General features: G+C 44.8%; 1 protein-coding gene across 1 annotated transcript in view; it reads right to left on the minus strand.

Moving 5' to 3' along the window:
• The window catches only part of LOC118685121 (protein eva-1 homolog C-like), a 204,692-nt gene extending 197,150 nt beyond the window's left edge, over positions 1 to 7,542 (minus strand). Inside the window, exon 1 of the mRNA XM_036380534.2 lies at positions 7,443 to 7,542. Coding sequence (XP_036236427.1) covers positions 7,443 to 7,542 — 100 coding nt within the window. The remainder of the gene's footprint in view (positions 1 to 7,442) is intronic.
• Between the last annotated feature and the right edge of the window lie 4,898 nt (positions 7,543 to 12,440).

Consider the following 12,440-nt stretch of genomic DNA (forward strand, 5'->3'; position numbering starts at 1 on the left):
TACCCTCAGTCAGTGAGCTGAGCCAGGCATATTTGGATTAGCCCAAACCCAGGCTGAAAGAGTCACAATTCACCATCCATCCTTGGGCAAAAGAAGCAGAAAAGTAAATAAATAATAATAACAGGTAACCCAAGCAGCTCTCTTAAGCATGTTCCTAATTATTACTCCTACACTAGTTTTAATCTGCAAGAAGATGAGTTGGGATTAACTTCTGTGCTTCTGTTCATTCTGCACAGCTCTTGGCAAGCCAGCAAAGCTGCCTCATAGCTGAGCAGATTTTGGCCCATGGCTGCCTTTTGGAAAGAACACAAAAATCCCAGACAGCAGCAATGCTGGATCAATGAGGCACAGCACTGGCAAGGACACAAGGAGCCTTGTAGTATTGTACCAAAACATCCTGACCAAAAAATCCCCTCAACCACTTTGAGGGGCACATTGGCTCTCTTCCTGCAGGCAGTCACATGCCTTTCAAGGGACACAATCTGTGAAACTCTTGGGTACCTGTATAAAGAAATTACAAGAGTACAAAAAACCAAAACAAAATGGGTAGCTGCTTTAAATGGTCCGTCCCCCCACCCCCAGGGATTGGGATTGCTATTTTGGAATAGAAAACAGAAAGTTCAATCTCTACCTGCACAAACATGCCAAGCACAAGCAGCCAGTCTCAAATAAGACATGTAAACAGCCCTGGTGTTGGCCAACTAAATCACTGCACACCCACCTAAACACAGCCCAGGCCAATCTTCAGCTCTGAACACTGAGCCCTTTGGGAGATCAGGCTGTGTTTAAATTAGCATCAACAAAGGATCAGCACAGTGCCAAGCATAAATACACAGTTTTTCTCCTCCTGCAGAGACTAAGCTTATTCTCCCCATCCCCCAGATGAAATTGTGAGTTTAGCTTCTAAGTATCTCAGTCGAAAAAAGAATGTCAAAATTCTCACTTTTTTATTTTTAGTTGACCAAACTAAAAATATAAAATTTGTGGCATATAAAATCTGCTTTCACAGTGCCTTAAGTCAGGGAAAAATTTTACCTGAGGATATAAACAGTTGCTTTCTTTAATTCTGCAGCATTTGTATCCCTGATAACACACAGACATAGGAAGAATGCTGCAAGGACCATTTCCTCAAATTGTCTGTGCATCTAGTGGGATACTGGGATACTCTGAAGTTATTAAAACTACCACAGCAGATTATTTTTTTCCTTTTTTTGTTACTACTAGTTAAATAAAGTCTTCCTGGTACTAACAAAATTCTTCATCATTTTCTAGGCTCCTGCAATTAGTAGATACAATATAAATATTGCCAGTCATCACCCAGATGTTGGGATCCCTGAGGTCCCTTGGCTCCTGCTGCCAGCTGTGATGGCCAAACCAGAGGATTTCCACATCACAGGAGCCAGATGCACACACATGGCTCTTGAGCATGGAGTCACTGCCTACATGAGGTTTCACAGAGACCCCTCATGAGACATCCTGGCACCCACAGCAGCCCCATCCATCCCTCCCAGACTGTGTCTCCTTTCCCTGGCTCCACAAACACCAGCCAGCAGCTGTGTTTTTGCAGCAGTAACAGCAGTGCCCCTGGTGACTGCCCAGGACTACAAACATAAGGAATTGGAAGCACGTGTTTGTCATCCTGCAGCTCAATTTGCTCCCCTCAGCTGTCAGTAAAAGTAAATGCTGAATATTTTTACAATCAGCAGGCACAGAGTCCTCCCTCACAGCATTTTCATCACAACTGTTGGGAAAGCCACAGTGTTTTCTGGAGCATGCCTCCATACAGAGGTGGACAGAAACCTGTATCATTGCTTAAAATGGTATTTGGTGTGGATAACATGGTTTTGTTGATAACATGAAGCTGCATCCCTGCTGATAAACCAGAACAACTCTCTCAGGCATGCAAATAGCCCCAGCCTCTATGCTGATTCTTTTCCTGCTCTCCCAAGAGCAGCAGATCTGGCACTTGATACCCACCCAAACTCCTACTGATTTCTTCCTCCAACATCTCCCAGCTCTCTGAGGTCTTTAGACTCTTTTCCACTGGCAAACAGACATATGTGACACAAACCCCAGCTACAGCTTCCCCCTGTGAGAAGCCCTCAGCCATGGCTCCCAGACACGGTCATCCCCTCTTCAGCTCCCACCCCATGCAGCCGCATCTCCAGAACGTTATCAGAAGAAGCCAAGTGGTTTTAAAGCAGCTTTGATGAGGTTTTGGATTTTGTCAGCTCTGCAAAGGAGAATTTCTCTGCCCCAGCACAGGCAGTTTGCCTTCAGTAAGACAAACTGCAGCCCAGGCAGCTGGGATGGATGGATGGATGGATGGATGGATGGATGGATGGATGGATGGATGGATGGATGGATGGATGGATGGATGGATGGGGTAGCACATTCAGCCTCCAGCTGAAGAGGAAAAGATCACCTGGGGCAGGGACCTCTCTATGCAGCAACCTGAGGTCCATCCTACCTCATCACTCGGAGCCCTTCCCTAAGACAAGGTATGGAGGTGGCCTGGACATGGCCCAGGCTTTAAGCAAAGCCTAAAGTATGTCTGCTTGCCCTTGAGGTCAAAAACTCAACCCTCATTACTGAATTAAAATTTATTTTCCAGTGTGGCTGCCTTTCTCTTGAAAATTCCCTCTTTTACAGCCTGAAACCTTCAACACATGGAAATCCTGGATCCCCCTTGACACCATGGACCCATTCAGGGCTATTAGGCATTCAGAACCTGTTAGCATGTAGATTTTGATGATAATTTGGTGAATGGAGTTGTCAAACAAATTGCCTTTATTATGGACTGATTAAATGCAATCAGGGAGAAGTGCCTTTCCCCTCCCCAACTCCAACCCTCATCACTCAAACAAACACACTGAGCCAATTAGCAGGGAGGTGGCAAGAGCAGCTTTCACTTGAAACCTGATATTCTTGGGGAAAAGGAAAAAAAAACAACCAATCACCACCACCAATAATAATAACAACAGCAACAAAAATTTTTATGCTTTCAAAACCAAGATGGGCCCCCAGGGAGAGGTTCCAAAAGCTACCCAGGGCTCACCTGCAGGGTGTGGATGGGAGTTACCTGTGTTCATCTGGCTCAATGCCACATCAGCTCCCTTAAGCAAAGTGCTGCTCACATCCAGCTTGTGCCAAAATCTAATGCAAAGAACATAAACATTAAAGCAGGCCCAAGGGGAGCAGCATACCAGGGCTGGTTTTTCTTTCAGCTGGGTTCTCCTGTGTCAAAAAAAGGCACTTGCTCCCAGCCAAGCTGTTTCCATGCCTAGAAACCTAAGTTTTTGGATTAGGTGCTTGCAGTGGATTCTCTGATGTCTGTAAATGCTTGAGTTCACAACCCTTTCTGCAGTAGTGGAGGTACCTGTCTGCACTAACATGAAACTTGTGGCAATCCCATAGATCCGATGCCACCACACTCCTGCCCAACATGCCTGAAATCAGCTAATGAATGGGAAAATCCTTGAGGAGAATCAGAGCATGGCAGGATAACAACACTAATTCCTTGCAGGTATGCAGCTGGAAATTAAATGGTCACCTTGGCAGCACTGGGCAGAGCAAAATTCAAAATGTGTTTGCATGACTTAGCTTCCGAGACAGGAACATCTTGGCTGAGCAGAGAGAGCACACAGGATATGAGCAATAGCTGTTGACTTAGCTTTCAATGCCTGCATTTAAAGTTAGCACCAAAGCCTAATTTTGGCCCCATTTTCATTAACTTTGTCCCTCTGAGGAGCAAGGCCTGTGCAGTGCACATGGATCACTGCCTCCCAGAGCCCATGCAGAGGAGCTATGGCACAGCTTCCCCTGGCAGGGCCAAGGGTATTGCTCTGTCTTAGACTCTCACTAAAATTAGAAAGGGACTAAAACAAAGGTCAAGTTTTATCAAACAGCAAGGATTTTGGAGAATTCATTGCTGCTGCAGAGATTAGCACCAGAGGTTTATGGTTAATGTACAGAGATTCAAAAGATCAGATTCTAACCCCACACCTCATCACAGTCCTCAAGTATCACCTTTAACATTAGGGGAAAGTGACACATCAAGACAGCAGGTTCTAAGTCTTCAAACAGTCCTGAGCACAAGAACAGATCACAGAATGAGATTAAACCAAGAGTCCATTCTAAAAGCAGCCACAGAGAAAAAGTCCAGGTCTTCTTAAGAAGTGGCTGCAAAGTGCCTGATAAGTCCACTTTCTCCCTCAGGATCTGCTTCCTACCCCCACACCCTGCTACAAACATCAATGTTTAAAGAACTATTAAAGAAAACAACTTCAAAACTCTTCACATAGTTCAAATACTTCACTTAAAAGGAATTTGAATTCTTACATCTCAGATTGCACCAGTCCCCAGCAGGACACGCACTGCTCATGTTCACGTTGTGGCATTTGAGCTGTTCAAACAGGAGGGATATGGAGTGTGCTGTGTGCTCAGGGATTAGAAATCCCCACCAGCTCTGCTTGTGCTCTCTTGTGAGAGCTGAGACTCAATTAACCACATGTCTGACCACCTTCTCAGGGTGTGCCTTGCCATGACCTGCATAAAAATCAAATCTTCCTGCAGCTGAGAGACACATCCCTTGAAGACCCCGGCAGTGGAGAGTACTGGGAGCAGTGGGATGTGGTTGGGTTTGAAATCCTTGGTAAGTCTTTTATCCAGCCCTATTGTAGAGCTGCAGCATGAGAGTCAGGTCAGTGCTGCTGACTTATGATCTCTTAGAGCTCAAGACTGGTTATCCCTGAGCTTTTCCCTCCAGGGCTGAATCCAAAAACTCTGGCCCCCACCACACAACCATGACCTATTACAAACAGCAGCACCTCCTGGTAATGCTGGGTGAAACCAAGCTGAGAAGCCAGAGTGGTTTTGCTGCTATACAAGGTCTACAGGACTGAGTTTTAAGCCCCCATTCTTCCCCAAAGAGCATCAGCTGCTGTCTCTGGACAGTAGTGCTATTCATTTGCAAGCTGGAAAAGCCTCTACATCCCAAAGAGCTGTGTCATCTCTCTGCAGCACCAACTGCTGCAGAAAACTCTGAGGGATCGCAGCAAGCCTTACATTCCGTAGCAGTAATACCCAATACAAATCCACTCATCTCCCTGGGGTGCAGACAATTTATGTTTTGGATGCACCACTTCTAGGTGGGATGGCATACATGTAAAGCTATAAATTGTCCCCAAAGATTTTTACCTGCTCAATTCCAGTCATGCCAGAGAAGAATTCAGAACATGCTGAAGTATAGAAAAGTGTATAACACGCCAGAAACAATTACAGTCAAATAATATTAGAAGGATGTCCTCCTTGCATTCCTTAAGCCAGCTGACAATTCACTCATAGGGATAACAGTGAGAAACAAGATGCTCCATCAGGTAGGAAGAGTTACCTGGGCTGCTGCTCCTTCAGAGAGGCACACGGTGCAAAACCTCATGCATTGGAGGGAATGCAAATGTGCTGGGAAAGCATAAGGTGTGATTTGGGAAATGCTGTACTTTTCCCTACCCCCTATCATCTTGTGGGTATTCAGCTCCTGAGCTTACAAAACTACATTTGAGCTGCTACACACTGGGTACAGCCCTTTCCTGCAGCAAATCATGTTTCCTGTCCTGCAAGGTACAGTCAGTCCAACGAGACTGGGGACATTTGCCAAGCCTGCTATCAGGAAACATAGGTTGGACCTGGCAGAAGGTTTCAACAGTTATGGAAACTCATGGGAGGTTGTGCTGCTGGGATTACAGACCCTGCTTCAGAGTACAGTCTTGCCACAAACATATGCAGAGATACCAGCCACCCCTCTTCTCCCAAAGCATGACAGTTCAGTTGGATGCTACAGAAAACATTATTTTGTTATCAGCAACTTTCTTATCCATTTTTAAAAGAACAGCATCTGGTCCTCCTGCCAGCAGCACTGAAGCCTATCTAATTTCCTTCCACTGTTGCAGCTATGTTGTACAAACATGATGTAAAGCACCTTTGCCCTGGGACACCTGGACACATTTTAACACTTAGCAATTTGGCCTGGCTGGGAAAACTTTATCTACATTTCAGAAAGACAACTCCTTTCCCCATTGCAGCTTTTGCTCCCATCATGCCTAGTCCATGCACCCCTTCTGAATCAACTTGCTTGCAAGCAGGAGCACAGAGAAAGCTCAGTGCCAAGAAAAGGATAAAAGCACACAAGAAACAGGGAAATGCCTCAGTCCTTTCCATTCAGAGGCAGATCTGCCTTGAATGGGAGCCCCCAGGACTGATGTGCCCCCAAAAGAGACTGAATCACAGGCAAGCCAGCCCCCTTCAATTCACATTAAGACTTCCAGCACCATACATATTCTTTCCCCCACCCTCCACCACAAGCTCCTCCTTTCTAACACAAATTTCTCACAGCACACAGACACATGCACTCCCAGGCAGTGAGCAGCAGTGCTGGGATGTGTTGAAACCCAAGTCCAGTGAGGTTCAACCCTTGCAAATGACTCTTTTTCATCAGCAAACTATAATTGGCAGCTCTTATCCATGACAAGAGTTTTGCAAAACACCCCTAAAGAGTATGCCAGGCTAGTTATTCACACTAAGACCCAAAATTAGAACCAATATCCTAAAAGAAAAGTGGCCCTCACTGGGCACTCCCAAGCAAACTGATCAGCCCTGCTGAAGCTGCAAAATGAAATCTGTTGTTTTCTCAGATCCACATGCACATCCAGAAAGAACAGAAGCAGAAACATAATTTTAAATCAACTAGTGCAGCTATAAAGTTATAAAACTTACATGGGGCTCCAGACTTTGAAAGTACTGGGTATTTACCTGCTGTGTACAACTCCAAACAAGTGCTATCAACATTTTTAGATTCAGAAGATATTATTAAATGAGACTTTTTCTTGCAGTTTAAGAGAACACAGGTTCAGAATATAATTTGTTCTGTGCATGCACCTCCTTTATCTCAGCTCAAGGGGCTTTTGCAACAACCAGGAGCTGTATATTAAGATGAGGGAATCTGGCGCACTACAAAATAATTCAGACTTGCTATGTTAGCTTTAATTTACGCCCTAAACCATCCCAGTCTCCTAATCCACCTCTTTTCACTCCTGTGAGAAACACAGCACAAAACCTGCTAAAAACTTACACAGGTTAATACCATTCCTGCTACAAACTTACAAAAGTTAACACTATTGTTTCTCTTGTTCCCAAAGTTAGTCAGACTAACTCTTTTGAAATAGGTCTGCTAATTATTGAGAAAGGCTTTTAAGAAACTCAAAATCCTCTTACGGAAGACACTTCTCATCTTTGGCTTATTTTTAAAAGATTAAAATTACTTCCCACATAACTATCCCAGATCTGCTCACATCCCCTTTCCCCGAGCTGCTCCTGAGCACTGGGATAAGAGCCCCCATGCACGAGCAGCACACGGAGGGATAGGAGGGATCGGAGCTTCTCCCTACCTGAGAAGTCTGCAGAAGTCTTGGCAAAGTTGCTGAAAGCTGTCAAGCACATGAGTCCTAGGAGGAAGGTGGAGGTGGGCAGCACATCTGGGCAGCACATCCTTAGGTGTCCTCACAGCTTGTTTTCTTCCCGAGGAAAGGAAAGCGGTTCCTGTCCCTGCCCAGCACTCCTCATTGCCCGGAGAGCAGCGTTAGTCCCATTGCTGGGAAGGCTCGCAGCCAGCGGCGGGGAAGGAAAAGCACTCGGCGCACACAACACACACACACACACACACACACACACACACACATCCCTGGGAGTGAATGAATCCCGGCTGACGAATGAGACAGACCTACCTGAGCCTTGGCGGAGTTCCCAGGGTCCTAAAAGGCACCTCTTCACATCTTTGCCCAAATGTGCTGCAGACTTGTGCAGCTGTCCAGCTGTGGCACTGCAAGCTGCTGGGGGGGCAGTCGGGGAAAGGGGTGCCCCGAGGGGCTGGGTTGGAGGAGCCCAGCTATTGTTGGATTAGATATGCAGGGCTCTTGTCTCTCTGGCACAGACAGACAGAAGGATGAGCAGAGTTTTCAAAGCAGGGAGCCCAAAGCAAAGCATCTGAATTCACATGGATTTCTGCTCTGACAGGTATTTGTATATGCTGCTGAAATCAGTGTGAGCAGCAGTGTCCTGCCAGACTGGTGACAGGAAAATTCTGTGTCCCCTCTTGAGAGTGATCCCACAGTGGAGAGACTTTGCACAGGCCCAGGGATCAAACCCTCCTGGATCTCATTGCAGGACTGGGACTAGTGTCAGCCACATATCCAAAACTCTCTTATCTTTTGACAGCAGAAAGCCATGCCAGTCTCCCCTAACCCACTGGACTCCTCTATCCTCCATCAAACTCAACAGAGGGTTTTTCAGCAGATCCAGACCTGTGGTTTTCATAGAATTGTGGAATGGTTTGGGTTGGAACAGAGTTTATAGATCATCTAACTCCAGCCTTTCTACTATGGGCAGGGACACCTTCCACTAGACCAAGTTGCTCTTAAGAGAACACAGGCTCAGAATATAATTTTTTATATTCTGTTCTATTCCCATCCAACCTGGCCTTGAGACCCAGGAGTCCTGGCTCCTTCCTTAGCAATTACTTTAACTTCCTAGCATGGCTTTAAATGCTCACTGAGCACTGCTCACCCTGTGGAGTCAAATGAAGGCTCCACCTCACCTGGAATCACATCCAGTATTTGATCCTGCCTGATTTTCATCCATATCCTGGCAGCATCAAGTTAGTCATGTTAATTTGAAAGAGCTGAGAACTGGGGACACAGATAGATGGGTACAGGAAGGAGATCCTAGGCTTTGGTCACCAGCTTTAGCTGCAGCTCAGGCATATGTTTGCATGTAAATAATGGCCATATCCCACATATCCAGGCTAGGGCAGGAGCTGAGTGTTGGTGCAGAGAGAGGAGGATGTATTTCACAGGCAAAGCCAGCACCAGCAATTTAGCAGCCTGTGTAACCATACATTCAAACTAAGGAGCTGCACTGTGTGGGCTGCCAAGGGTGGCAGCCACAGGGCCAGGCTCACACACAACTGCTGAACAAAGCTGCAGCACCTATCCAGCAAAAACAACCTCACTGGAGACATCCAAGGAAAACCACAAGTGGTTTTTACTCCTCTGTCCTGTTCATCCACAAGAAATTAAGTGGAGCTCTCCAAAAACATTGATTTTAGAGCTAAAAACAAGTATAAGAAACTTCAGCGCAAAGGGCTCCAAGGTTTTTTCAGAGTTGACTGAACTTGTAAAGTGTTTCTTACTCTGAAATTTCTAACAATGTTTCAGCTGTTCTCAGATGAATATCAGACTGGCTGCCTGATTACATGTGAAAGACATTTTCAAGAGTGCTGCCATGAATACCAGAGTAATTTTTTCCACCAGAAGTCTGTCCTGGGATGGTCTGTGTACTAGAAGCAGACCCCAAAGGGAGCTGTAAGTCCCGTGGCCCTGTTTGTCTTCTGCCCATATGCCAATTGCTCAGGTTCCAAGCAGCCACCCAGAGGAGAGCAGAGTGGTAAATCTGGAGTTCGAGCTCAAATCCTGTCCATGACCACAGGAACAAGAGGCTGTTCTGGCCTGGTCTGCACCTAAGCACCTCCTTCCCACAACACCTCTTCACACCCTGAGGGTCCCCGTGAAGCTGCAGATGAGTCTCCTCAAGGACAGTGGTGGCTCTGGGCTGCCCTAACAGCACAGACACAGCCTGAGATCCAACGGGCTCTGTAAAATCCAGCCCCAGTCCCTGCTCTCTGCAGACAATTCTGCCCCCTTACTTTTTTTTTTGCAGAGGGCTGCTTAAGCAAGATAAAAAACCAGGAGCTTCTACAGGCTGCCTTGCTCTTTATTTCACCTGATACTTTAATCCCACCTGCCAAACCCCTCTGACCCATATTTTTCCAGGGCAGACCTAAGTTTTAAAGGGAAAATACCAGGAGATTTGACTCCTGGCATCTATGTATAATTCTTGTCTCATCTAGTTCTGCTACCCTTGCCAAGAGGAAGATTCACCACTGCTGTTTTACAGGCATGAGATAACCATACCCATTACCAGATTATCAGTCAAAGCTCCTTATGAGCAAGACAAAGAAACAATAGGACCCCTGGAAATTTAGCAGCCTCTGGAAAAGGGAAGCACTATTTGCTGAAAAGAGCCCACCCTGTTAGCAGGTGTTGATTTTACTGATTAAAGGGTAATTAGGTTTGGCTGACTCAGTCTATGGGGAAGAAAAAAAAACTTCTGGTGACAAAGGGCTTAAGGCTAAACACGGGCAGTGTGCTTGAGCAGCCCTTAAGGTTAATGTGAAAAAAGCCAAACCAAAGGGGAGGGTGTTGTCCTCTGAGGGCTTTTTTTAAAGTAAGTCTGTACAGATGCCTTCCAAAAGGAAGAAGAAAGCAACTCTTGCCAAAAAGAACAAGAAAAAAAAAAAAAAAGAAGAAAAGAAACATTGGCCTTTGAGAAACAGACAATTCAGTTAAAGTCCATCTCCATAATGCCCTTATTCCCTGGGGCATGTGGGAACATCAGCTGTGTTTGCAAGGCAAAGAGGCCACCTGTCCCAGCACAGCACAGATAAAGGATGTCTGTCATGGGCAGTCTCATGGGGTAAACATGAATCAAGGCAACACCAAAATGGAACTTTACTTTTAGGAGTAACAGCCCTTGAAATCCATCCATGCCTTCAAATACGTCCTGGGGATAGGTAATAACACATATAATGATATACATTCTCTTGCATCCCTTGCTCCCAAAGCCACCCAGAAGTGGGAATAGGCCAGTACTGATGCAGTCCAGCATTACATCTTAGCTTGGAGGAATGATATTTGCTCTCTTTCCCTCCACAGGTTAACTGTGGAGAAGTCTCACTAAGTCTAAGATGCTTAACAACTGTACCCCAGTCCTCCTTTTAGACTATGTTACTTAAGTGCATTTTTCTCTCCTCCCATGCTCCTCTCTTGTAGATCCTCTCCTTCTCCTACTGCACATAAAACTGTAATATCTGAAACATGCATGTAAATTCCCAAAGTACAGTTAAGTACAGCTGCAAGTGGGGAAATTGAGGCAGTGAGAAAGAAAGTAATTTGTCATTCAGTTTTGTGACCCCAACATTATCCAGTTCATAAATAGTAATCAGGAATGGACCCAGTTAGGATGATTCCAAGTTTAATGCTGTTTGTGCTGATCTTGCTTCCTTTCAGGGCTGATTTTTGGTAATGTTTTCCTATTTTTTACTGACCTGGCACCATTAACCTCTTCCTTTCTGATTAAACCATCAACAGCCAAAGGCTGGTCAGTAGAAGAGCTGGACTAGGAATAGAACTCAGCTAGAGAACCAGTTGTAGGACTGAAGTCCTGTTTGTTTACACAGTCACATGCAGATTTATTAGTACAAAATTTTCTAAAACTACTCTTTCTTTCTAACCCTACTAACATTACTCACTTCTTACTGTTTTTTTCCATAAAGTCTCAAAGCACTCTCCAAAAGGCCTTGTTGCATTCTGCCATTTCACACATGGACAAAGAACAGTCATATGTTTAAGGTCAATACTTTTTCAACGTCAGCCAGGGGAAATTGACAGAGATAAGAAAATATTAAATACTTTTTAAGTCCAGCCAGAGCTCTTTCCACTTGGCCATATTCCTTCTAAATGAATGTAAATTAATAACAAAATATATGTGCATTTATACGTACAGAAAGAAATGTAAACTGGGTGGTCAGAGCTTCAATATAAAATAGCAAAGTTTCCCAGCAGAGTACAGCTCTTTGTTTCCTTTTTTTCTCAATCTTTCCCCTAAGAGTGTATTATGGAAACAGATGGGGTTACTCATGGAAGTAAGCACTGTTTGCTTTCATCAATTTGAAGGCAGAGGACTTCACATAATGCAGTTTTGCAATACAACACCAAGTATCTCACAAGTAAAATCCATATTCAATGCTAAACAACAGCTGTGCAGAATATTCAAACTCAAAAGCCTTTGAAGTTTTCACATTTTGTGTCACTCAATCACTTCAATTTACAAAACGAACATAAAACCTGGAGGACTTTGCTCCATACTGGGAAAGGTTTCAAGTGGGGGTCATGCTTCAACCAAATTCTGTGTAGTGTAAAAGCCTCAAGTGATGCACTTATCCCACTGAAACATTGGGAAACTGAACAAAGTGGTGCAAAATCCTCCAATGCATGAAAATGTAAAAAGTAAAATATTTGAAGACTACAAAGTGATCCACAAAAAAGCTGAAAACTTTCTCCTCATGCCTGACCAAGTAACTGGTGTTGAAACCTCTCTCAGTTCTCTTTATTCTAATAATTCCATGGTCTGTGTCAGAGGGTGCTGTGTAATCTGGTGACTTTTCTGGGAGCAGCATATCCAGTTGGGTTTAGTTGGTATCTTGTGCACAGGATGTTCCTGGGTTAATATTCACTGTATTAGAACTACAGGAATCTGGACTCATCTTGATC

The sequence above is a fragment of the Molothrus ater genome, chromosome 3, assembly GCF_012460135.2.
Source record: "Molothrus ater isolate BHLD 08-10-18 breed brown headed cowbird chromosome 3, BPBGC_Mater_1.1, whole genome shotgun sequence".
Classification (NCBI taxonomy): domain Eukaryota; kingdom Metazoa; phylum Chordata; class Aves; order Passeriformes; family Icteridae; genus Molothrus; species Molothrus ater.